Source organism: Poromitra crassiceps (genome assembly GCF_964638095.1).
Source record: "Poromitra crassiceps genome assembly, chromosome: 14".
Classification (NCBI taxonomy): Eukaryota; Metazoa; Chordata; class Actinopteri; order Beryciformes; family Melamphaidae; genus Poromitra; species Poromitra crassiceps.
Window position 1 is genome coordinate 31,910,778 of NC_139633.1, and position 27,865 is coordinate 31,938,642.

At 44.9% G+C, this 27,865-nt stretch overlaps 1 protein-coding gene across 1 annotated transcript in view; it reads left to right on the forward strand.

The window, feature by feature from the left end:
• Positions 1–603: 603 nt before the first annotated feature.
• LOC310789151 (protein NLRC3-like) overlaps positions 604–27,865 on the forward strand; it is a gene marked incomplete at its 3' end in the record, with an annotated part of 58,433 nt that continues 31,171 nt past the window's right edge. Inside the window, exons 1-3 of the mRNA XM_083650740.1 lie at positions 604–710; positions 4,800–4,898; positions 9,794–9,892. Coding sequence (XP_083506866.1) covers positions 4,824–4,898; positions 9,794–9,892 — 174 coding nt within the window. The 5' untranslated portion in view covers positions 604–710; positions 4,800–4,823. The remainder of the gene's footprint in view (positions 711–4,799; positions 4,899–9,793; positions 9,893–27,865) is intronic.

Here is a 27,865-nt window from a genome sequence, read left to right on the forward strand (position 1 = left end):
CAGCAGCCTCAGATCAGATCACAGCAGGACTGAAGTCTGTCCGTGTTTCTCGACAGATGAACACACAAAGTCTGTTGACCTGGATGTGAGTTGACCAGGTAAGGATCCAGGACATATTACACATATTTGATACAAGAACCATGTGGAATTGTGTTGTGTGACTCTATGACTGTATGATTTTATAGGATTTATATGAAGTCTTTCCAATTGTATTTGATACTTGGAAATCTGAATGATAGGGTTAAGTGTGCTATTTCCAATCTTGTGACTTTGTGGCCAAAATGAACCTTTTCTAAGATGATGTTGATGAGGACATTATGATGTTGTGTTTGACATGTATTATTAGTGCTGCCAGATTGTGGAGTGCCAGAGTGCTACAGACGTTACACTATCTATGAGGAATGGATGCTGCGGTGGTGCAGCGGCCTGCTGCGTCCTGCCGTGACCTCCTGGAGTAATTAGGGTGAATTCCCCCCTCCCTTTTTCATCAGCAGCTGCATTGCACAAAAGAGCCGCCAGGTGGGCACGTGTGAGCACTGAGCAGTCTCTACAGGAGGAAGTCACCTAAACAGACTGTGGTTTCTGCTCTCTCTGACTTTGACAGCCTGTGCCAGTGCAGTTTATCCATACCAATGGACGGAGTAAACATTTCCAACTTTGAAGCAGTTCAAAGACAGACATCGTGACTTGTAACGTTACAAGAATTCAAGGTGAGTGAGTTTCAATTCATGTTAAGGTTAACGTAAATTGACATGTTTCACAATTTCACAAATGCAGACGTCTGCCCAGCATAACATTGTCAAACGTTAGTTTAGTTTGAGAAGGCTGGCTTTGCTCCATTTGGAAAAATGAGCAGAGTTGAACGGACAAAACGTCAAGTTCCTATGAAATACAGTTGATCTTAATGGATTATATTGATTGTCAAGAAGACTATCTACATATGACAACTTTTAACTGGTGTTTCTAGAGTTGAGTTTTTACAGAGAGTAGTACTGTTGATATGCTATATTTTTTAAAGGGGCTTTGGTGGTGAAGCGTGGCCATTTTCCCCTCTCTCTTGAGAGGAGAGAGAGAGACAGAGAGAGAGAGAGAGGAAATGGCTGCGCTAACTTCAAAACATTTGGCTGAAAGACATTTTAACCACTCTTAGTGAAATAAATAAAACATATATTAAATAAATAAATAAATAAATAAATAAATCACAATTTTCCCAGGCTAGATATTGAGATACAAAACCCTTAAATTCGACATTATTAGTTTGAAAGGCTTAAAGAAGAATTTCTGTATTTTTCAACCAGGACCCTCTTTTTATTGATAACTAAGTAATGTGAACAGACATTTTTGAAATTGGTGCAGTATTGACCAAGATCACTTCAGTTGGCAGTCACTTTTCCCACATGCCCATATACTGCATTACAATACAATGCTTTATTGTACCTTGAGGGAAATTTGTTTTCACAGCCTCACATAAATACATAAATATGTAAATCCATACATACATACATACATACATACATACATACTGTACGTATATACATTAGGGATGGGCATCGAATTTCGAATTTTCGAATAATCGTTGTTATTATCAAGGTCGACTTTTATTATTGAAATTCAAAATTCAAAATTCAAAAAAAAAAAAAAAAAAAAAAAAAAAATTGAGTGAAATGTTGCATTGTCTCCCCTGATTCTAAGTATAGTCAAATCGCTTGGTTTGAGCAAGTAAAACAATTTTTATAAGCATTTTAAGCAAGGTTTATGGAAAAATGAATGGCGGATGAAATCCCATGAAGAGGGAGAGGGGGTGACTTTGGCACCCCTTTGGCACTCAGACCTGAGCCTACTAAATATTTAATGAGCCACTCATGATTGTCAAAACTGTTTTTTATTTTCGAAAATGTCAATGTCATGTAACATGTTCTTTACTTCAGTGGTGCAATGCTTGTTTGAGCTAAAAATCCACAGCAGAAGCTTTTTATATTAATTAATAAAGCCGTAGACTTAGAATCAGGGGAGACAATGCAACATTTCACTCACAAAAAAATAAAATAAATAAATTACATTTTTAATTTTTTTTACATTTTTATTCTTATTTTCGAATTTCGAATTAAATTCGAATTTGGCCAGCGAATTTCGAATAGTGTTTTTGCTAGAAATGCCCATCCCTAATATACATACATACACACACACACACGCACGCACGCACACACACACACACACACACACACACACACACACACACACACACACACACACACACACACACACACACACATTACATACATACATACATACATACAAACATGTAACACACCTACATTTAGTGTCTGTGTATGTGTCTTGTTCAGTGCATCAATGATGGCACAAAGCTATTTTTGAAACAGGCCTGTTTCCAGGTCAGAGACCTGTACCTGCAGCCAGGTCAGAGACCTGTACCTGCAGCCAGGTCAGAGACCTGTATCTGCAGCCAGGTCAGAGACCTGTACCTGCAGCCAGGTCAGAGACCTGTACCTGCAGCCAGGTCAGAGACCTGTATCTGCAGCCAGGTCAGAGACCTGTATACCTGCAGCCAGGTCAGAGACCTGTACCTGCAGCCAGGTCAGAGACCTGTATCTGCAGCCAGGTCAGAGACCTGTACCTGCAGCCAGGTCACAGACCTGTACCTGCAGCCAGATGGGCGGAGTGAGAAGAGTGGATTGTGGGGGTGTGGTTTTGCACTATGGTGAGTGCTCTGCATGTTAGGGCTTTGTTATTGAGGTCTGAGAGATGTTTGGTGGGGAGTCCAATGAGTTTTGAGGCATTATATGTGATGTGCATGAGTTTGTTCCTGTTTTTGGCTGTTAGCATGGTGAAGAAGCAGGGTGAGCAGTAGAGTAGGATGGGTTGTGGATGTTAGCATGGTGAAGAAGCAGGGTGAGCAGTAGAGTAGGATGGGTTGGATGATGTTTTTATACAGTAGTGACAGAAGGTGAGGAGCCACAGAGGCTCTTATATAGTTTGCTTATGGCAAAGAGTCTTTGCTGGCTGTGTTTTTGGATGTCAGTGGTGTATTGATCAAAACTGAGTTTATTGTCCAGGGTGAGCCGGAGATATTTGAAGGAGTTAACCAGTTCAACAGTTTCATTATTGATGCATGTTGGGTGTATGGTGTGAGCTGGGGTTTGTGATGATCGTTTCCTCTGTCTTGAATGATTGAGCTGGAGGTAGTTCAATCAGGAGAGACTTGAGACCAAAGAATGAATAAAATAATATTTATTACAATAAAGTGAATGATGCATTACAGAAAGTATGATGAGAATAAGGTATTGTTATTAGTCTGTGGCGGTTAGACACCGCAGGGAGATCTTGAGAGAGCTGCATCAGCCCAAAGCAGCATCCAGATATATCCCCCTGAGGAGTCTAGATACTGGTGGTGCTGGTGATCTCCTTCTGAGACTCATGATGAGACTGTTCCGACTGAAGAATCTGATAGGTCTGCGATGACCGGGAGGAGAGGGGGAGGAGGAGGGTGTGAGACTGACAGCAGCGGTGTTGAGAGGCTGAATGAGACAGAAAAACATACTTAAGGAGACCGCTGCCAAGCGATTAGCTTACACTAGGGGTGAGAAGCAATGATAGGCTTACACTGGAGGAGTGTGGGGTGAGAGGTGATGTGAGCAGTGAGGTGACACTATGGTTGAAAGAGACTAGGTGGCAAACAGCTGATTATTCAATTGAAACCCGGAAATTGACAGCTTATTTTGAGCTTGTGAGTAGATTGAAGGGTGGGGAAATAAGTAGTGAACTAAGGAAGTGTAAAATGCATATTATAGTTTTCCTGACTGAACTTACTTTAGAACCACATTTATCTGTGCACCATTGTGTGATATGGAGTGCTGGTAGGCTGTAACAGAGTTATTGTTGTTGAGGAGTGCAAGTATGGCCGTGTCGTCAGAGTATTTGATGTATGTGATGATGGGTGAGGGGCTGGTGCAGTCGTTGGTGGAGAGTATGTACAGGAAAGGGCACAGCACACAGCCCTGCAGGGCTCCAGTGTTGGTGATGATGATGGAAGATGTTACTGTACCCCAGGGGTTCACAACCTTTTTTGGCTTGTGACCCACTTTGATGTCACAAAAATCTAGGGAGCCCAGACCTTCAAATTCCGGTACACCATCGATAATATCATCAGTGACATTGTCAGTGATGTCACACAGTATGCTTCTTTCCCCCCGCAGAATTCTGACTTTAATCTGAGAATTCTGACTTTAATCTCAAAAGTCTCACCTTTTTTACTGCCTAGTATCTATAGAAGAGCACTGCAGGAATGAGTCTGGAAGTAGCACTTGGGTTCGTCAGCAGAAAGGTCTATGTGGATTTAACATGGAGACTTAGCTTAAATGCATCAAATAAGGTCTATTGTTAACAAAAGTTGATGGGCGTGGTCATTTGTGTTCAGCAAGATCATCTTCAAATCACTCTAATCTGGACACTCACGCCGTCCCCACAACCCACCTTCACTCAGTGTTTAACTAACCTTTTCTCTGTGTTTGAGTAGAAGAAGGAGTTTGTGGAAAATTCGAGTCCCCACAAGTAACTTTGACAATGAGTGTGTGTGTTGTCCTTTTGCTCTCACAGTCCCCACAAAGGCTGTTTTTGGTTTCAAAATGTGTGAATGCATACAGAGCATGGCCTGGACAGCAAAACATATTTTACTATGAATTTGACGTTTTCTCTATTAGAAGTCTTGTGCATCAAATTGGCCATTTGTTTCTTATATTTTCATAATCTAAGATATTGTCCTTGTCAATATGTGTTTACAGACAGACATCGATGCAGCTGATCCCATGGAGGACTCACAACCTCTCCTGCTAAAGACACAGATCGGTGATGTAACTGGTCCCAACAAGCCTCTGCCACAGGTACATTCATGTTTATGTGGTCAAAGGTCAAGGTCACTGTGACATCACGGATGCCATTTTCAAGCTCAGTAACGCTATTTCAATCAGGAGAGGCCAGTTGGTAGGATTAGACAAACTTTATTTAGCAATCGGCATGCATGGCAAATACTTTGGCGCTTGACTCCATTGGCCAGTGGCGCTGCTCTTGAGGCAAGAGGAGGGCACCTGCATAGGCTAGGAGATCCCCCAAAAGGAAGATCTGATTACCGGAAGTTAATTGAGATCTGCAGGCGCCAGTAGTTGATTGTACTTTTCTGGCCTTCGACCTTTTAGCGACTTACAGCTATTTGCGGCTGGCGCTCCCAACTCGGTCGGGCCTTCGATCTTGATACGTTAATGTTTACTTGGTACGTGCTTATCCTGCCTTCGACCTTTTTTGCGACTTACGGCTATTTGCGGCTGGCGCTCCTAACTCGGTCGGGCACCTCGCGATAGCGCTTCCCAGCTTGGCCTACCTGGCCGCCTTGGCGCTTCGCGATTGTACTTTTCCGGCCTTCGACCTTTTTTAGCGACTTACGTTATTTGCGGCTGGCGCTCCCAACTCGGTCGGGCCTTCGATCTTGGTACGTTGATGTTTAGCTTGGCGCTTCCCGGCTTGGCCTACTTGGCTGCCTTGGCGCGACTACCCTGACTTTCTCCGGCTCTCTCTTTCTCTATTCCCTCTATTCCCTCCCCCAAAAATTGGCGCCTTACCTGACTTAAGGCGCTTCCCGGCTTGGCCTTCCTGGCCGCCATGGCGCCTTACCTGACTTAAGGTGCTTCCCGGCTTGGCCTTCCTGGCCGCCATGGCGCCTTACCTGACTTAAGGCGCTTCCCGGCTTGGCCTTCCTGGCCGCCATGGCGCCTTACCTGACTTAAGGTGCTTCCCGGCTTGGCCTTCCTGGCCGCCATGGCGCCTTACCTGACTTGGCGCTTCCCAGCTTGGCCTACTTGGCCGCCTTGGCGCCTCACCATTTTAACTTGGCCTTCTTGGCCCCCTGACTTGGCCTTCTGACTGACCCTGACTTTCTCTGGCTCTCTCTCTTTCCCCCCCCTTTTTGGCCCCCTGACTTGGCCTTCTGACTGACCCTGACTTTCTCTGGCTCTCTCTCTTTCCCCCTACTCTTTGTCTATCTCCTCTTGTTGTGTTAGTGCTTGCAGCGAGGTGGATGAGGGAAGCTGCACCGTTGAGAATCCCTGCCCTCCCAGCGCCCTCCGGAGAGGGACACATGAGTTGGGCGAGGGCACCGACGTGCCTACCCCCGCAGCGGTTAGAGACAATGAGGCGGTCAGCCCCCTCCCGCCCAGTGCCTTCTTCGATTCCGTGGGTCGGCAAGGGCTAAGCCAGATCACCGCTCTGGTTTGCTACTAAGAGGCAGAGCCGGACAACACTCGTGTGATGCAGATCCTCCCAGCACCTTGATGGCTCCGCAGCCATCGCACCCCCTCGCTTCCGTCTAGATCTCTCAGCTGGACTGCATTTTTGCCCCTGCATTCCCATAGGCTATCCGTGTTCTTTCGTCTGATTGCCACCTCTGTATTCCCCTCTATTAAGATACGACTTCGATTACCGGGCAGGCCCAGATTTACTCAGCGAAAGTGTGGTGTTAGGAATATTTGATTGGGTACTGCTTCATCAATTCATGCTAGAGATAGGGTTGCTGTAGGACGACGGGACCCCCGGGCGACTCCACCCGCAAGCCGCACTCGTGCGACGGAGCGGGGAGGAAGCGCATTAAGCCCCCCGCCTCCCCCGGAAGGGGAGAGCGAGTAACGGGCACCCGGAGGCGCACGACACGAGGAGTGGAGCGCTCCCCGTGCCGCACTTAATTTCAGGTTCCGAGGTCGGATGGCGTCCGGTTACCAGACAGCCCCTGCCCGAGGCGCCCCGTGTCAAGCCCGCCGCTCCCGCTCCAGGAGACGTCGGGACAGGCCACGGGGACGAGTGCCCCGGGAGGGACCGCAGCGTCCGGTCGGATCGGCCGTCCAGAGTCAGAGGTGTTCAACGCGCGCCCGCCGCCACGCAGCCTCTCCCCGGGGGGAGAGAGAGACGCGACGGACGGACGCGGCCTCGAGCCAGGCCGGGACAGAGGAGGGGGTTACCCCCAAAAACCGGGAGATTTACTGCGCCTTACTGGGCGCCGTGCTTTTCGGGGGCCACCACCAACGAGACATTATTTGGCACGGACGTCCGGGACACTGTTTGTTGCCATGCTTGCCGATGAAGGGAGGAGGGTCCTTTGGGCCGCCGGTATGGCCACCCGCTCCGGGCGGATGTGGCTGGAGAATGCTGATGAAGACCGGCGGCCCGTTTGCTGGAGGGAGGCGGAGGACACTCCTTGCACGGCGGCTGAGGTGGCCGCTCCGATCCTGAAGGAGTGGCTGGAGAAGTTCTTCGTCGGGAGGTTGCACTTCTGGAGCGTCCGCTTGGGGTGCAGGACGAACCAGGATCTTGTCATGTGGTGACGAGCGGCTTGGAGAAGCGCTGAAGCTGGGGTGCCAAGGCCTCTCGGGCACTCTGGGCGGACCGAAAGGTCCATGGGGCGAACGGCTCACTCTGGCGGCAACAGCTGAAATGTAGTGCTTAATGCATGAGATATAAAGAAACTGGTTAATAAACAAGTGAGAAAGCGATGGTTTCACCGCCTTGCAAGTGCACCATGGACTGCTAGTTGCACCTCGCAGTGATATGTTATGGTTGGCCACATATAGCGATGGGGTTCGCAGCCTCTTGTTACCTGACTAGCGTGACACTGTATCAATTATTTTAGCTTTGGTATTGTTTATGGTTAAGAAGGGGCAAAGCCGTCTCTACTTTCTGAGACGGCTGAGGTCCTTCAACGTCTGCCGGGCCATGCTGAGGATGTTCTATGAGTCGGTAGTGGCTAGTGCCTTCCTGTATGCTATTGTGTGCTGGGGCAGCAGGCTGAAGGCAGCGGATGCCAACGACTCAGCAACTGATCCATAAGGCCTGGGGCTGGATCTGGGCTCTCTGACTGCGGTGTCAGAGAAGAGAACGTTGTCCAGGCTACGTTCCACCATGAACGATGACTCGCACCCACTCCACGGCGTGCTAGTCGAACACAGGAGTACGTTCAGTGAGAGACTGATTCCACCTAGATGCAGTACGGAGAGGCCCGGGGAATCATTCCTGCCTGTGGCCATTGGTCTATTTAATGCCTCTCTTAAAAGAGCACCTCGGAGACGCTCAGTCTCCCTGAGACTGAGCCAGCCGATAGGTTAACTGTGCCTGGCTGAGCCACGTGTAACGTATAGGGCAAGCCGATTTAATATGGTCCAGGGTGCAATAATGATAATTGACACGGAATGTATACTTGCCTGACGTATTTTGTATTTTTGCTACTTACATTCCACTTATTTTTGCTTCTAGCGCATTTACTAGTTATTCTATGCTATGTTGTGTTTTTTTCTGCTTATTGCTTACTACTGCATTTGCATTGCATTTACTACTGTTTATTTTAAGCTGTGTGTTCTGTGAGCGAGCTACTGTAACGTAAGTAATTCTGATTCTGCTTCTGAAGAAATGCCAGAGGCATTTTACTTTGAAATTCGTTGAGCACAGGAAGTGGTGTATTAAGACCGGGTAGCTTGACACGGAAAAGACATCAGCATTTCCCTGGGCCGTCTGGGTTCGGTCTGAAAGTTGTGCAGTCATTCTAGCTGATGCTCAGACAAGCTCCACGGGCCAGGGGTGTTAGAATGGCCCCTTGCGTGGTTATTATTATTATTATTATTATTATTATTATTATTATTATTATTATTATTATTATTATTAAGTTGTGACTCCCGCTGGCCATTTGCCAGAAAGCGATTTCCGCCAGCGTTGCCAGACGTACGATAATTATTGTATGTGTACGATAATTTCGACCTCTGTACGGAATACGTCTGAATTTTACTGGACTGGTAGATTGCCCGTTTAAATACTGAAGTAATGATACTTTCCTCATGGGTCCTTTCGCGTCCGCGGGTGGCTGGTCCTCCGGGGTATGCTTGGTGTGCTGTGGTCGTCGACTCCGTCCTTGGTAGAGCCTGGGGACGCGATGATCGCGGTGCGGAAGCCTGAATGCTTGGACGCCTGGACATGCTGCTTGCTGAACGAAAATGTTAGTCACTGATTGTCAGTCTGAAAGTCTGTTGTTGACTTGGGGCGGACTCCTGGCTGGAGGGAAATGGCCGCTTTGCTTGAGCCGATTTGCTCCGTGAATGGAGATGGCAAGGAAAGATTGACGACGTGAGAGACAGCGTCGGCGGCCCCTCGCAGTGGAGCGCCCCGCGTTGGCCGCCTGCGGCCCGGCCGTCTCGGAAGGCCAATGCGCTCCGTGCCGACCCGGAACAGGGTATGCAAAACAACGCTTCGGAGGCCGGCTTCAAGGGAGATGGACTGCCGTGGGCTGCTGCTGCTATGATCGGCCAGAGAGAGAGAGGTGACGTAGAACCCTTGCTATATATATGAGGATTAACTGACGTCATGTTTGACGTCATAGCAGACGTCATACTAGGATTTTTGACCACGTTGAGATCGGATTACGCGTGAGTGGCCTTCTGCTTGAACTATGGTCGGGAGACCTCACATCTCAAAACACCATGACGACATTTCTTCACATTTGGCTCAAACACCAAAGTCTGGACAGGCATGCATGTTGACTGCTCACTTGTTGGCAGAGGCATATATCCGCCGTGCGGTCATTCTAGTTTCTCTTTGAAGTCTTGTGCATATTGGCATGCATCTCATCTTAGAGATTTTGTCTGAACAATTCATCAATCTAATTGTGTGTTATGCAGTGTTTACATCAAATTGGCATTTTCTTTCTTATATTTTCATAATCTAAGATATTGTCCTTAATATGTGTTTACAGACAGACGGCGATGCAGCTACTACCATGGAGGACTCACAACTTCTGCTGCCTAAGACACAGATCGGTGATGTAACTGGTCCCAACAAGCCTCTGCCACAGGTACATTCATGTTTATCTCTTCAGATTGTATTCTAGTCATGCTTAATGGTAGTCGGATATTTCAGACAAATGTTAACCTTCAGAGGGATTTTCGGTAACCCTTTATTTTACAGGTACCCTAGTTACATATGAACTATTTGTAATTACGCGTTAACACCAAATGTAATTACACAGTAATTACCAATAGTTCTAAATTACGTTCATATGTAGTTACATTGTAACAGACCTGTAAAATGGAGTGAGTCTGTTCAACTGTAGTTCATATGTAGTTACATTGTAACAGACCTGTTAAAGTGGAGTGAGACTGTTCAACTGTAGTTCATATGTAGTTACATGGTACCGGACCTGTAAAGTGGAGTGAGTCTGTTCAACTGTAGTTCATATGTAGTTACATGGTACCGGACCTGTAAAGTGGAGTGAGTCTATTCAACAGTAGTTCATATGTAGTTACATGGTACCATACCTGTAAAGTGGAGTGAGACTGTTCAACTGTAGGTCATATGTAGTTACATGGTACCGGACCTGTAAAGAAGCTCCCGGCTGGGACAGAGATTGCTAAAACCCAGTGGTGGATTCGAACCACTGAACTTCTAGTGTAGTTGCTGTCACTTCATAGCTTTGTTATTATACACAGAGACTTGGGGGGAAATATTGATACTTTTGTTAGTTGTAGGTATGATTTTGTCCAGAATTCCCATACAAAAATTATAATAAAAGTATTGTAGGTATAGAGGTAACAGTGAAACTATAATCAAAATAGCCATTCTTCTACATTCTAATTGTTAGCTTAGTGTAAATGAGTCATTTCCCCATCAATTTCCCAATTTCTCAATTTGTTGGGGACCCAGTTGAAGCCCCTCAAAGACCCCTTTGGTCACCAGACCCCCGGATCATCTCTCCCTAAAGTCTATACCCCCCCCCCCCAAGTCTATAAATCCCCCCGATGTGAAGCATAAGGGGGGAACTCCCCCCAATTTGCTAAATTAATTGTTTGCACTGTGCTCTAGAAACATTTAGTTATATTTAAAAAATTTAAATAAAAAAATACATTCTAATAATTTTCTGAATTGTGGTGTAAATAGTCCCATGAGCCATTTACAGCTCATGTGGGGGGGGGGGGGGGGGGGGGGGGGCTGGCACAGTCACACTGCAGAAATGCATTCACATGAATCAATATTGCCTGTCTTTTAAGCTACAACTAACAAAGTAACAACATTTCCCCCAAGTCTATGCTTATAATAACAAAGCTAGGAAGTGGCAACTACATCTGACTGACATACAGCTATCCTCCCAAACTCCACTAAGAAAATTGGAAAGCCCTCGTGGCTGAGTGGTTAAAGCCGCCTGCTTTGCAAATATGAAGTTCAGTGGTTTGAATCCACCACTTGCTTTTAGCAATCTCTGTCCCAGGCCAGAGCTTCTTTACAGGTCCGGTGCCATGTAACTACATATGAACTACAGTTAAATTGACTCACTCCACTTTACAGGTCCGTTACCATGTAACTACATATGAACTACAGTTAAATTGACTCACTCCACTTTACAGGTCCGTTACCATGTAACTACATATGAACTACAGTTGAATAGACTCACTACACTTTACAGGTCCGTTACAATGTAACTACATATCGCTGCTGTCGTGCCGAAACCTTGTATCTCCAAAACCACAACTTTTCAGGAGATGAAAAAAACCCTGTGTTTTTAAAATAACTGAACACCATGTCGCCAAAGTTGGTACAGTGTCTTCATATAAGGTCAGTTACTTGCATGTGTCATTACATTATTAATATTTTACCCGAATGAAGCTTAAATGGAGTTACAGGATTTTGGAAGACACATTTAGTAAAAATATGGATATTAGAGATTTTGTCATTTATTGATTCAAATGGCAGTAAGGCATCAAATTACGTTATCATCAACTCACAGTTGCCTGCCTTCCTGATCAAACCCCACCAAACGTGAATAAAGCTCAAATGGAGTTACAGGATTTTGGAAGACAAATTTTGTGAAAATATGGATATTAGAGCTTTTGTCATTCATTAATTCCAGCTGCAGTAACGTTGTGCATCGCATAAGGTTATCAACTCATGTTGTTGATGCCTCAGCCTACCTCATCAAAGCCTCCTCAAATGTAATCCAGAAGTAGAAATAATAATCCATGGAGTAATCTGAATAATCCACTTTTCCACATGCAGTGATGAAGCTGGGAAACTTATTTTTCTCTTTATTATAACATAAGTTTTACTTTCTTATCTTAGAAATTCTAGCAGCAAAATGTTTTTTTCAAGCTCACTACCAATAAACCATACCGTTTTCCTGCTATACCTTTCAAAATAAAACACATTTGACGTTCCAATGAATACAGCACTGGCTGACTAGCGAACTGAGTCTACTGGCTGACTAGATGGTTTGTCTGCACTCCTCTCCACTAGCATTGTGTCGCAGGCCTCAAAATTAATAAAAACATTAGTCTTGAGTGTTTCTTGAGTAAAGAAAGCCATTGCATAGCAAACCAATGCCAGAAGACACAATGGAGAACAGTCCAAATGTGTTATTTTGAAAGGTATAGCAGGAAACTGGTGGCTTCCTCCAGTTGCTGGCTCGATACTGATGCCTACTGGAGACATACAAGACTATTGACAATACTAGTTACTCAAAGGTATTGTGATTAATTGATTTTTGTCACTTTAGCACAGATTGGAAGAGAAGGCAAGAGATTAGGGTAATTCAAGGTTTAATTCAAACAAACCCCATGAATAGAAAAATACAAATAATTTAGAATCAGTATACATTTTTTTGTAAGTAAAATATAACCTATAGTTACAACTATACCCAACCTCATCTTTAACCACAACAACTGCAACATCTTAAGATAAGGTCCACAAGGGATCACGGCATCACACAGAGCCACAAAAACCTGACAACCTGCTGTGGGCACATAAATAACAAATAAGCCCCTGCAGCTGCCCAAAGTGTTACCGCATACCCTCTGCCTGTCCATATAATGTCTGCAGACAGACAAACCCCAGCTGCCCCTGCCACAGCCATCAGACCTCCTATTGTAGGTCCTAGACCCAGCACAGCTACAGCCAGCTTAATGGCACCTGCTGTCTTGAATCAGTAATTAAATTAAAATTAATAAATTAAATTAGAATGTAACCTGACAAATCAGTGACTGTGTCGTAGTTGAGGGCATGACCGGGCCAATCAGTGCTGCCACTGGCAAAACCGTAATGTCATTTCCTTAAGCAACAAGTGGTAAAGTTAACATTAGTAGAGTAAACAGCCATAAGGGCAGTAATTGCAGAAATAGACTCAATAACAATTAAACAAGAACAAGAGTAATGCCCCAGAAAAGACTTTCACTGTTCTTCTGAGTTGATTTGGTAACACGGATTGGCTGAAGGCGTTGCCTAACAAGGCAAGTACTCGCACCCACTGACTGAAGTCCAGACTGATACAAAAAAATTATAATCTTACAAAACACAAATATGAAGATAAACTCTCACACACACACACACACACACACACACACACACACACACACACACACACACACACACACACACCTTAACTGATCTCGCTATTTTTAACTTCCATACCCACAAGTAGGCTACATTTTCTCACAAACATAACAGACATGCCGGCCCCGTACCCGCAGACATTTTTACTGGGTCTCCTGGTCTGATTATACAAAATATAAATATAAATAAATAAAATAAATAGCGCTGGCGCCGTCCTCTGCACCAATCTCCTTGAGCAGCGTCGACCTCCTCCCCCCTGCGACGGTGCTCTGGGCAGACAGAAAGATGGAGGGAAAAGAGACAATACGACAAACGACCATAGTTTATACACAGGAAAGTATTTCAGGTCTAATATCATGTTTTTAAGCTGAGGGAAAGTTACTCCCCCGCTCCATTTTTTTACAGCTATATCAGGTATTTCAGGTAAGCTTATTCTATCTATCCACAACAATTCATCAATAATCAACAATTTATTAACAAGTCTATCACTTTGTGTATTTGGGTACATGCAGTACCTACCTAGTGTTTTAGGTTGTCGTAAAAGCTGTGGAAGTCTTTTGGGATGACCTCCTTGAGCTCTTGGAGGTGTCTGTATTTCAGCTCCTTGATCTTCTGGCGCTCTGTGTAGAGTGATGTGACTGTCGGCATGTCTGAGGGGGTGTGTCGGAGCTGGTGTTTCGGCAGTGGAGTCCAGTTGTCTGAGTGCTGGGTCTTGAAATCCATTGTTCCATTGATGTTGTACCTAATAACAGAAAAAGACATACAAAAAAAATATCCCTCGTATTATCCAGTGCATCACAGAAACAGGAAGGTAGCATCAATAACAAAAGGAGAAAATCTGGAGCAGCTCGGACAATTAAATCCCTTCATTAAGTGCATCAGACAAAGTATCAGACTAAAAGTCTGATAATATACGTCTGATACTCTGCACCTATTAAAATGTATCAAAAAATTTAAGGTGTTTAAATTGTCAGAGCTGCTCCAGACGTTTTCCCTCATATTATCCACTGTGACAGCTGCTGTGGAGGGGGGAGGGAACAAAAACAAAACAAAAACATGATTAAGTGTGTGTCTTCTGTGAAATGTGTATCCACTAATTTACCATTGTAATATAAATTCCTGATTAACACAATTCACCCTACCTGTGTCCGCTTCAAACTCCTCTCTCTCTCCTTGCTCCACTGCTGCCCCATCATCCTCTGAGCCTGTGGGATGGCTGCCTACTTCCTCTTCAGACGTGCTGTCAGATGCAACTACACTAACTGCCCTTATTGCCTGTGTATACTTGACATTGACCAGCTGGCACATCTCTTCCAGGGACAGAGACATTTCTAGTGCAAAAACAAACAAACCGGGTCATAACAGATTAGTTTGCATCAACAGGTTATAGCATCATGTTGAAGCAAAAAGTTATCTAGCTAACTAGATGAGTAATTATGAATTACATACATCTGATGATGACAGTCTTAAATAGCGACAGCTCAAGTGAACAATAGGCTAACATGATAACATTAATTTGACCAGCTTGTATCTAGACTCCTCAGAGAGAAAGCAATTTCTTTGCTGTTGAGACTACATTTATCAGATCACAGTTTCAACAGAATTTCAAGTGACTGTTCTATCACCTTTCATGAAGTAAAGATTGAGCGAATGATTGATCTAATGTTAGAAGCTAACGTAGTGATATGACGATGATTCAACATTTCTCAGGCTAGAAAAAGCTAGCTAACATGGAGCGCTAACGTTTGTAACATTAGCTAGCTTTTCTAGCATTACTGTCAACAACCAACCACTTCGATTTATAATCACAATGTTGCCATCAGACATAAGGATAGGTACACTGACTGACTGCATAGTTTACATGTTTATTGTGACGATGATTCAGCTTTTCTCTCAAGAAACAGCATTGCTCGTTAGCATTCAACATGTTAGCCGCGCTAACCTTTGTCCCACTATCAACAACCACTTCGATTTATAGTGTTACCATCAGACATAACGATAGGTACACTGCATAGTTTAAATGAGTTGCAGTTTGAAAACATTTTATTGATCAATTTACCTCAGACGAAGTCGAAAAAAACCTGTGCCAGCCTGGGTGCTGCGAATCCTGCGGTCTCTGTGCTGGTGATTCTCTGCCTGGAGACAGGAGGCAGGGGTGGAGTTTCGAGGTTTGATGGACAGTTTGAGGGCCAATGGCGTTACAAGAATTACTCACAAGATCGTTTTAATGCTTTTCTATTGGTTAAAATTTGTAAAACACACACAGAGTCGTGAAGGGTGCCTAGTGGGACTGATTTATGAGAAAAAGTAAAAAAGTGAAAAAAGTGACCGACAGCGACGATATGAACTACAGTTGAATAGACTCACTCCATTTTACAGGTATGTTACCATGTAACTACATATGAACTACAGTTGAATAGACTCACTCCACTTTACAGGTCCGGTACCATGTAACTACATATGAACTACAGTTGAACAGACTCACTCCACTTTACAGGTCTGTTACCATGTAACTACATATGAACTACAGTTGAATAGACTCACTCAACTTTACAGGTCCGGTACCATGTAACTACATATGAACTACAGTTGAATAGACTCACTCCACTTTACAGATTCGTTACAATGTAACTACATATGAAGTACAGTTGAATAGACTCACTCCACTTTACAGGTCCGTTACAATGTAACTACATATGAACTACAGTTGAACAGACTCACTCCATTTTACAGGCCTGTTACAATGTAACTACATATGAACATCATTTCTAACTATTGGTAATTACTATGTAATTACATTTGGTGTTCATGTGTAATTACAAATAGTTAATATCTAACTAGGGTACCTGTAAAATAAAGGGTTACCGGATTTTCTTCTTCGTTAATACATGTTGGCCACTTTTATGGCATTTGAAATGTGTACTGAACAATGTTAAATGTTTACTGAACAGTGTTAAATGTTTACTGAACAGTGTGAAATGTTTACTGAACAGTGTGAAATGTTTACTGAACAGTGTTAAATGTTTACTGAACAGTGTTAAAAAAACACACATTGATCTTTCAAAGTCATAAACGTGTGTGAACATTATATTGCTGAACACAAATGACCACGCCCATAAACTTTTGTTAGCCACAGACCTTATTTGATGCATTTAGGCCAGGCATGTCTGAAGTCCGGCCCTGGGGCCAATTGTGGCCCGCGGACAGATTTTAAGTGGCCCTCGGCTTGTCTCTCAAAATATACTATATGTGGCCCTCTACACAGTATTGGTTAATCAAGCAAGCCTAATTTGCATTTTCTCCCTTCACCTAACGATGACAGCACTATCATACAGTTTCTACAAGCACCAAGTAGGAACAGCACATGCAGAACTAATGTTTTCAGATGGTAAACAAAATATTTAGAGTACATTTGATTTTTGATGAATTTTTTTTATAACCCATATGATGCGAGAAGCACCTGGCCTCCCGACATTTTCACATGATCTAATCTGGCCCCCATTCAAAAAAGTTTGGACACCCCTGATTTAGGCTAAGTGAAATCCCCATTCTAAAACCCCATACATTTCCCCCTTCAGAGATGGGAAGTAACAAAATACAAATACCTCGTTACTGTACTTAAGTCGATTTTTCGGGTATCTTTACTTTACTGAGTATTTATTTTTCTGATGAGTTTTTACTTTTAGTCCCTACATTTTAACACAAGTATCTGTACTTTCTACTCCTTACATTTCCAAAACAAGCTTGTTACTTTAGTTTTAATGCATGACAACAACGATTAAACGGAGAAGAAGTGTGTGAAGATTATCCTGCTGAACACTGGTTCGCGTTTGAATAAGCTTGCGTGAACCACAGACCTCATTTGAAGCATCGCGCCAAAAACCCATTCAAAAATCCTATAGACAGAAACAGTGAAGAACCCGGAAGTGTTAGCATCTATGTTTTCCAGACTCATTCCTGCGTCTCTCTATATGTGCTGACTGCTGTTGTTGACTCCGCCTGCCCGGAGTCGCAGCTCTCAACACAGAGGAAGTGGTGAGAAGAAAGGAGGGGGAGGGGCTGCTGTAGTGTGTGAAGCGCTGACAGGCAGAGAGACTGAGGGGAGCCATTGCTCCTTTCATAACTGCTTGTCCACATATGATTTCATCATCTCACTGTTCTTTCTCCAGCGATAGACTCTATAGCGCTGCCTGCTGAAACCGCCAAGCTGTCGAAATAGGAGAGGCGGACGTATTTACAAGTGTCACAGAAACATTTCAAAACACCGACCAAAGCAGAAGGGTTCATTGCTTCTCAGGGGCGAGGTTTGAAACCTCGATGCTGCTAATAAATAACTTTAATATAGAGTACCAATCAATCATTCTGTCTTGTGTTGTTGTGCCCAGCCATCATACTTAACATCTCAAAAAGCAAAGAGCTGGTTGTTGATTTTAGAAAGGATACTCACACTAGCCTCCTTCTTCCTCTTTCTATCAATGGAGAAGTGGTAGAGAGGGTCACCTCCTTCTGGTTCCTCGGGACCACCATCCATGAATCCATATCATGGGATCTCAACACCAGTCTCATGATCAGCAAATGTCATCTCTACTTCCTGCGGCAGCTTAAAAAGTTCAGGGTCAGTCAAGCAGCCATGAACCACTTCTACAGGTCTGCTATTGAGAGTGTTCTTACTTTCTCCATGCTTGTCTGGTTTGGTCACACAACCACTCAGGACAAGACCCAGCTGGAAAGAGTAGTACGCCGTGCATCGTCTGTCTAACTGTCATCACTTTATTCCACAAGGAATAATCAGGAAGGCTAATAAAATCATAGCAGACAAGTCTCATCCGCACACTACCTCTTCAATCTCCTCCCATCAGGCAGGAGATACAGAAGCATCAAGAGCAAAACATCTCGCTTCAGAGATAGCACCTACCTCCAAGCCATAAGACATCTGAACTTGCACTGATTCATTACGTTTTACCTACAGCCCGACTGATACTGGATTTTTGAGGCTGATGCCGATATTAGGGAGTACAAAAATTCCGATATCGATATATTGGCCGATATTCTTATATTATTTATACACATTATTTTGCACATTAAATTACTTTTTTTGCAATGATCCCTCAAATGTCAAACACTTGACAAAGATATGACTTGACATGACTTGTGATCTGTAATGTAGGCAGGATATTTTACAGCTTATCAATAAACTTTATTGTCCAAAAATTGACATCAATATAATGAAACAGTAAACTTCACTGGGAATTTAACAATTATAAATAACTAGAAATAAAAACACAAACGGAACAAATATATATAACTTAAGTTAAGAAAAATGATCAAATTAAAAAACTTTAAAAATTAAAAATTAAAATATCTGCAATATCAGCCGATATGATATATCGGTTATCGGCCAATAATATAGGTGGACCGATATATCGGTCGGGCTCTAGTTTTACCTATAGCACTTTAAACTGTATGCACTTTGTGCTGAATACGACACTGCTGGGTACTGTTCCTGAATGTTTTTCCCCTGTGTTTAATGGTTGTGCACACAATATCAATACATTTATTGCGATATGGCAATAAATGTATTGAATCTTGAATCTTGAATAGCGCTCCACAGCGCCCCTCTGGTCAGAAGGACATGGAAGAACAGATAGAGAAAGCACGGCGGCCATCTTGGCACCGGCACAGAATTTGGATAAAAAGAGGCACTTTTATTACATTAGCAGCATTGAGCATTCAAACCCTGCCGCCGAGAAGCAATGAACCCTTCTGCTTTGGTAGGTGGCTTTGAAATGTTTCTGTGACACTTGTAAATACGTGCGTCTCTCTCTTACAGCTTGGCAGTTTCAGCAGCACTAGTCTACTGTGGTCCAGCAAATGATGAAGGACAAATAGTAACGAAAGGAACAAAGGGGAGCCCGTGAACAGTGACTGTGCTCAGTGCGCTGTTTTTTATTCTCTATTTTCTTAGGGGTGCTGAGATTAAATTTAGGGGTGCTGGAGCCCACCCAAAAAGGTCTAAAACCACCTGTAGGCATTTGAATTTGATGGCTGCCCGTATTTATTTGAGCCGGACTAACATTATACGCATTACAAACTGAAGAGCGGCAACGGAAGCTTCTATCTCAATGTGATGGACAGCAGACAGAGAGAGGGTAAACAAAGTAAATACAAGCCTTTAATTTCTCTCTCTCTTTTATAATAACAATCTGAGCCTGTCAGTTGCAAAAACAAACACTTTTAGTGGACGTACGGTGTGATTTCCCTCATGTGATTACATTGTAGCCATTGCAAAGCTGATGCAATCTTGCTCAATACTGCATTAATTAAAAAAATGTCTGGTCTGACTAGTTAGAATAAATAAATATATTAATATATTAATATTAAACATCTAAAAAGAAAATCCTTTCAAATGGTTCTTTGTGATGGAGCTGGTTGGTCTATCTGAAGGAAAGTACAGGCTCTCCTGGTGTTTCTACACTCAGATATGCAGCATGTTACAACATGTGATAATATGATTCACATTCACTTTTCAGCACCCCCCCCCCCCACACACACACACACACACATACACACACACACACACACACACACACACACACACACACACACACACACACACACACAGACTTCCATATTAAAGCTAGATTAGATAAATCAAACTTTCACATGCAGTATTGCTCTCTTTATGCCATTAAACCTTTCAGTTTGAACAAGTCTAACACCAAAATTCTGCAATGTTATAATTTAGTATAAGTAGGCTATAATTAAGTGATATAATTTCACTTGAATGTTACATTTGTTGGTTTAATAATAACAGGGCTTAAAAAAAGCAATCCCTCCAAAGTTTATTTGTGCAGGATACTTTTTTATGTATATTGTTTCTGCTGATTTCTGTGCTAGAAGAGGAAGTGTGACTTTCAGCCCTGTTTACCAGCTCACAGAAATACAGGAAGTGAAGACAGGAAACCACTAGTGATGTTGAAATGAGCAACTTTCTGAAGCATTGTGGGTTTCTCACACACTGGGTCTAAAATGTGTTGAGCACTCAGAGCTTCATATGAGATGAGAAATATCACCCTCTACTGGTGAACAGAGTGTAGCACAGTAAACAGATGACTAGTCACAGCCAGAGCCGTGTATAGAATCAAATTGTACATTACCAGCTTCATTTTAGCATTCAAAAGTAGAGTGAGACCCCTTCCTGGCTGTTCATTGGCAAATGAGTCACACATTTAGCATTCAAAAGTAGAGCGAGACCCCTTCCTGGCTGTTCATTGGTTAATGAGTCACGCATTTTAGCATTCAAAAGTAGAGCGAGACCCCTTCCTGGCTGTTCATTGGCTAATGAGTCACACATTTTGGTCCTCCGCTGACGCCACTCTCTCTCTAAATTGCTCTGGTGGAGGAGGCGGATCCTACAGCTAACTAGTATGTAGCTTGAACAGAGACATGGTAGACCCAGGCAGAGATGGGAAAAGTACCCACATTCTGTACTAAAGTAAGGGAGACCGGGGATAGTTGTAACATTTTGGACATTTCTGTCTGTATCTTGGAGCTCTTTAAAGCCAGTGCATTCAACATTTTATACAAACTAATTACATGTGTCTGCACATAGTGTAGCTGTTACCTCTGCAACACACACAGAAAATGCATGGCTTAGTCTCAAACACAAGGAGTGAAATGTTACAATCCACCCCATAGTCTGGGTTAGTTGTAACACACCCTGGGGTGAAATGTAACATTATGAAGTAAGGATTAAAACAAAAACTTAAGATATTGAAAGCTTTTTATTTAACAATTACATTACTTTTTAACATACAGTAACTGGTGTGTGTGTGTCTGTGTGTGTGTGTGTGTGTGTGTGTGTGTGTGTGTGTGTGTGTGTGTGTGTGTGTGTGTGTCTCAAGTATGTTAGCTACTGTTATATAATACAATTTAACAAATGTGCACGAACTGAATATTAGTGTGCTTAATTGTCTTGTACTGTCAGTCAGCTCTACACTAGTCTCTCCCCAGACTCAAATATTACGTTGAATTGCTGCGCTCCGCATACTACTGAGTCTGTATCACTTCACAGCCACTGCTGGGGTTTGGGGGCGCATCTAGAGGGGTGAAATTGAATGAGTGACAGGTCGTAGCAGCAATGAGAGAGTGGTTAGAAAAATGGGCTGTGCCCCCCGTGGGTGGGTTGACCTTGCGTCAACTGTAAAGTCATTGCTGATTGGGCAGGACTGTATCCATCCCTGGCATATGACTGGCCAAGTGAACGGTTCCCTCCCATTACCAGCCGGCTGGGGGAAAGCGTCCCAGACCCAGAGAGAGCTCTGCAGCATGCAGTAACGTAGTGTATCAGACCCAGAGAGAGATCTGCAGCATGCAGTAACGTAGTGTATCAGACCCAGAGAGAGCTCTGCAGCATGCAGTAACATAGTGTCCCAGACCCAGAGAGAGCTCTGCAGCATGCAGTAACATAGTGTCCCAGACCCAGAGAGAGATCTGCAGCATGCAGTAACATAGTGTATCAGACCCAGAGAGATCTGCAGCATGCAGTAACATAGTGAATCAGACCCAGAGAGAGCTCTGCAGCATGCAGTAACATAGTGTCCCAGACCCAGAGAGAGCTCTGCAGCATGCAGTAACATAGTGTCCCAGACCCAGAGAGAGATCTGCAGCATGCAGTAACGTAGTGTATCAGACCCAGAGAGAGCTCTGCAGCATGCAGTAACGTAGTGTATCAGACCCAGAGAGAGATCTGCAGCATGCAGTAACATAGTGTATCAGACCCAGAGAGTGCTCTGCAGCATGCAGTAACATAGTGTCCCAGACCCAGAGAGAGCTCTGCAGCATGCAGTAACGTAGTGTATCAGACCCAGAGAGAGCTCTGCAGCATGCAGTAACGTAGTGTATCAGACCCAGAGAGAGCTCTGCAGCATGCAGTAACATAGTGTATCAGACCCAGAGAGTGCTCTGCAGCATGCAGTAATGTAGTGTATCAGCGTAAGAACTCTCATGGGTCTGGCGTCGAGACTAGCTCTACACTAACATTTAAACTGAACAACTGAACTTTAGTGTGTCTGAAAGATATTACTTAAGGCAAAAGTAGAAACAAACATAACCTTAATCCAGCACTGCTACAGCATAACATAGTAGCTAAACACATAAACAGGTAACATGATGAGGTTAACCAAACACAATACAACAAACTTAAGTCATTTACGCACACATGATAAGGAGCAAACAAGGATACCACTCTCAAAGGGTAACTAACACTGAGGGTTTAAATACAGACAAGGTGGCTGAATGTAATTAGTCCGGAGTGCTGGCAGGTGTGCACGGGTGAGTGAATCAGGGGAAAGGGCAAATGTGAGGTGAGGAGGATCATGGGAGCTGAAGTCCACGGAGTCACTATTTTGTACAGTCAGTCTTTCTCTGCCAAGACTGAGTCATACTGAATTTCAAAGAAAACATAAATACAATTACAAATTTGCTTGGGGTAGTTTGTACGATTGTTTCACGTGTTACAACTGACCCAGACACTTGGAGCTTAATTTACAGCTAACAGCTAAAACATTAGCACTAACAATGTGCATGTAAAATACCTACATAGACACATAATTAACCCTGCAAAACCCGGATATATTTCTACTTGCAAAAAAAATCCAACCTTTCAGATGGTGTTGTAGGTGTAAGGAAGCTTATGTGCTTGCCTTGAGTGAAGTGTGAAGTGTGAAGTGTGCTGGATCTTAGGTAAGGGCTCACGGGCAGTGATCGGTTAGAACCACAGAGATGTCTTTTCAGGCGACTTTATTGAACATCAGGCAGAAGCAGTATACATCGTATACAGAAAGGGAACATAGGACCAAGAATACATATCATAACAGAACAACACCTTGTTATATAGTCCGAGCAGAGGAAGTCAAGAACGGGCCCCCAGCCCGTTCCCCCAGAAAGAAGAGGCCACCCGGCTCCCTCTGGGGGCCAGAGGCTGGACACATACGCCATAAGGGACGACGGCTCAGAGTGGACCGTGCTCCTACACTCAGCAGCACAGCAGCTGGCCCTTACCGGCCAGCCAGAGGACATGCCCTTGCGGACGGTGAGGCAGGAGCCCCAGATGCTTCACAGGGCGGCCGTCTCCCTCATCGTCTCGCCGGCAAGTTGCCCAGAGCAGACCTATCGCACCAAGAGAGCCTTTACGGAACCGAACCTTGGTCTAGGCGAGCAAACTTACCCCATCACCGCCCTGCAGCAGAAATTCCGCCCGCGGAATCTGCCCCTCCATCAGTTCAGGAGGATCCATCTTGTCCTGCTCATACAGCACCTATGGAAAAGGAGACGGGACTGGGATGACCCAGTCCTACCCGAGACACTGCTGCAGGCCTGGAAAGAGTGGGAGGACGAGCCACCGCAACGGCAGGTAGGTTTGGTTTTGATTTGGTGTATGACATCGTTGGTGATGTCACAACGTCCGGGGAGGTATGACATCATCGGTGACCTCATAAAGTCACGTCTGCCATCACGGTCAGCCTAGACCGTCTGACATCGCTGATGACCTCACAGGTGAACTCTGACATCATGTCACGGCGGTGTCATCATCATTACGTCGTTGGCGTGTTGGTTCGTGGGCGTCAATTGCCCCAAGAACAGGCCTGATGGTGGGCCATTATGGACCTTTTTCTACAGCCGCCCTCAGATTCCTGTGGGGAATCTGTATTCTTCCAGAAATGGCCGGAATGGCCCTCCAGTCCCACCTGGTATAGGCAGGGCTTGGTTGATTAGTCTGGCAGTGAGGGGGGCTGTGGTCCGCTTGGCCACCGGCCGGGTGTAGGTACGGGTCTACACGTTGTTGTCCAGTCCAGGGAAAGGTTTGGTGACTGTCCCCATCGGCCAAAGTGTGTGCAGGAGCTGGGGGTCTACCCAGCAACTGCTGTAGTGTGGGGCCTCTGGTGGCTTGAGTTTCCAGTTGAGGAAACTCAGCGGCGTGAGGTCAGCGCGGGAGCTGTGCAACTGCTGTAGTGAGGGGCCTCTGGTGGCTTGAGTTTCCAGTTATGGAAACTCAGTGGCGTAAGGTCAGCGAGGAAGCAGTTTGTCTGCCCTCGTTGGAGGGAAGCCTCGGCCTCACTATAGTCCTCGGCCCTTAGTGCCTCGTTGGCCACCCCGTGGAGCGTCGGTGTGGGATCCTCGATGGGGGCGCCGAAGGTCGTACACTCCTCCGGCATGGGGGGAGCCGGCCTGAGGCCACAGTAACTTGGCTTCCTCAACTCCTCGCCCTGATCCGAGGTTGTGTGGAGTTGGGGTGTCTCTGGCCAGCGATCTGGGCTGAGAAGAAGGGAGGGGGGTCCGCAACCCCAACGGCTGGTGGTGAGTGCGGAAAGGGGCCTTCCCCGCGTAATGTTGACCGCAACAACTTCTTGGCATCCCTAGGGGCCTTGGCTGGAGTTGTCTCCATGAGCCCGGGCATGGCCAGGAGGTGAATGGGAATAGGTAATCGTGATGGCTGGTCCCGCCCTCTGGGGGGGTTTCAGGTGTTGTGTCCGGCTATCTTGTGGGAATGATTGACGCCGGCCGGCTGACTGTCCTGGGTGCGGGTGTTGGTGGCGTTGGCAATGGCCATTGCCCTTGTCTGGGCAGTGGAACAGGGGGTTCCATAGTTTGGGTCGTTGGCTCTGGAGCCGCCGTGCTGACCTGGTCGTGGGAGGTGCGAGGCACGGGTGAAATGTTGAGCCGGGGTGCGGGCACCGGTGAGGTGGGTGGAGCCCTCCGGGGTGCTAGCCCTGAGGCCGGTACGCACGCCTGCCTCTGGTCTTTGGAGGCGGTTGGCACAGGTGGAACTGCCGGGTCCCCCGCAAGCAGACGGGCCAGAGGCTGGGCCGCTACGTGCTTCTGCTCAGCTTGCAGACGGGCACGAACCCGGGCCTCGTCCAGCTCCAGCTCAGCTTGCCGCAGGCGTCGGCTTCTATCCAGGCGGCGGGTGGTCCGCTCTCTAGCTTGGAGGGCCGCTGCCTGGATCTGCTGAGCCTCGGTGCGGGCCCGTACTTGGGCCCGTTCTTGGGCCCGTTGGGCCCGTTGGGCCCTGGAACGCTCGGTCAGCCGGTTGTACTCCTCATCAGCTTCCTGGCGGAATTTCTGGTAAGCTGCCGCTCGGGCTGAGGAGGGAGAGTGGGCACGTACGGTTGACCGTGAGCTGGCGCTAGAGTGTCGCGATGCGCTATGGTGACTGCGGAGACCAGACGACCGGCTAGCGCTATGATGGTGAGAGTGATGATGACTCCTGCGCCCGCTGGGGCTGCAGGATACATAGGCGTCTTTGTCGTCATAGGTCAAACCTCCATGACCTGACCTGTCCGGACTTGACTGGTGGCCAACTTGATGGGACCTACCGCACTGGTAGGTCCCATTGGAATCCGTTGGAATTCCTCGAAGTATTCAATGATGTCCCGGTTGGTGTCCCTTTGGCGCGCGATCCTATGGTCGGACTCAGCCCTTGTCTGGGCTAAATCGGATCGTCTGGGAGTGTAGGGGGACTGGCCTCTGACTACTACTCGTGGTGTATCCAGATGTTCCGGACTGCTCGGGAAGGAATTGCTCCTCTGGTCGGTGGGGTGCCGTGGCCAGAGCGAGCTCACCTGACTCCTGTTCCATCTCTGAGCGTCGCAAGTCCTCGGATCCGGCTCGAAGGACCAGTTTGTAAGGAAGCTTATGTGCTTGCCTTGGGTGAAGTGTGAAGTGTGAAGTGTGCTGGATCTTAGGTGAGGGCTCACGGGCAGTGATCGGTTAGAACCACAGAGATGTCTTTTCAGGCGACTTTATTGAACATCAGGCAGAAGCAGTATACATCGTATACAGAAAGGGAACATAGGACCAAGAATACATATCATAACAGAAGCAGTATACATCAAGTACCTTGTTATCAGGTACCTTGTTATATACCCCCCCACATTTGGTGTATGACATCGTTGGTGATGTCACAACGTCCGGGGAGGTATGACATCATCGGTGACCTCATAAAGTCACGTCTGCCATCACGGTCAGCCTAGACCGTCTGACATCGCTGATGACCTCACAGGTGAACTCTGACATCATCATCGATGATGTCACGGCGGTGTCATCATCATTACGTCGTTGGCGCGTTGGTTCGTGGGCGTCAATTGCCCCAAGAACAGGCCTGATGGTGGGCCATTATGGACCCTTTTCTACAGTAGGAGTACTTTGGAGAAGAAAATATAGTGTTTAAAAAAAAAAGTTTTTGTAAGGTTTTATGGAAATGTAATATTACAATGTTGGGTCAAACGGGTAGCAGCATTTCCTATAGGCCATTTTTACTCATTGTCAGAATAACATGGCAAATGTATATATACTTCAGTAAAACAACTTAAGGGTTCATTTATATGGTTATGGTTTATTATTTGGCTTCAGAACAGTATACATTATGAATAATATTTGGCCTTGGAACAGCATTATGAATAATGACATCAATGTAGGCCATAATTTTAAGAATTGAAAAATACAAAATGAAAAACAATACATACAATAAATGTACTAAAGAAACCTAATTACAATATACACTGGTCACACAATACTGTCTGGCCAACTCTGATTTTCATTGTTAAAGGGATGCAAATGATGATGGTCCTAAGTGGGCAACCCCCACATGGAATCCTCCAGGAACTAACTTAAACCAACTAAAACATTATTACAAACAGAAGTAGGAACTGATCTGTTGAAAGTGATTACTAAAACATTGTAAGCAATGACATTTTATGCAGTATATTTGTCTTCGAGTACAATTGGTTACAAATATTACTGGAAATTAGAAATTAAAGTAAAAATGCACATATAGCCTACATATATATATATATATATATATATATACATTACATTACGTCATTTGGCAGACGCTTTTATCCAAAGCGACTTACAATAACACATTTTTGTCAGCAATAGAGCAATCAACTATGCAACACAGTCTATGACAACTACAACTTCTGAAGGAACAGTGGTACAAGTTTAGTTCAGGTTAGTTTTTTTTTTTTTGGGGGGGGGGGGGGGGGGTTAGGGTTAGGGTCAGGGTTATATAAGGGTTATATATATATATATATATATATATACTGTATATATATATATATATATATAGGTATGCAATGTGGGGGAAATACACATATAACTGTATAAATGTATTGTGAAAACTATAAGACTCCACTTAGCCAGGTATATAAACTAACAGTACCACATGGATATTTGCTACCACCACACTGTCCCAACGTTGTAAAAATGCAACCTCTATCAAACATGCTCTAATTTGGGGGATATGTTTCACAATAATAACATATGTACATGTTCTAGACATTCTAATGATCACCCCAAAAAAAATTACAGGCATTTTACTTACTTTTTTGTGAGGAATTCCGTCCAGTGAAAAAGAGAGTTGTTGCTCTGTCAACAATTTTGAAGT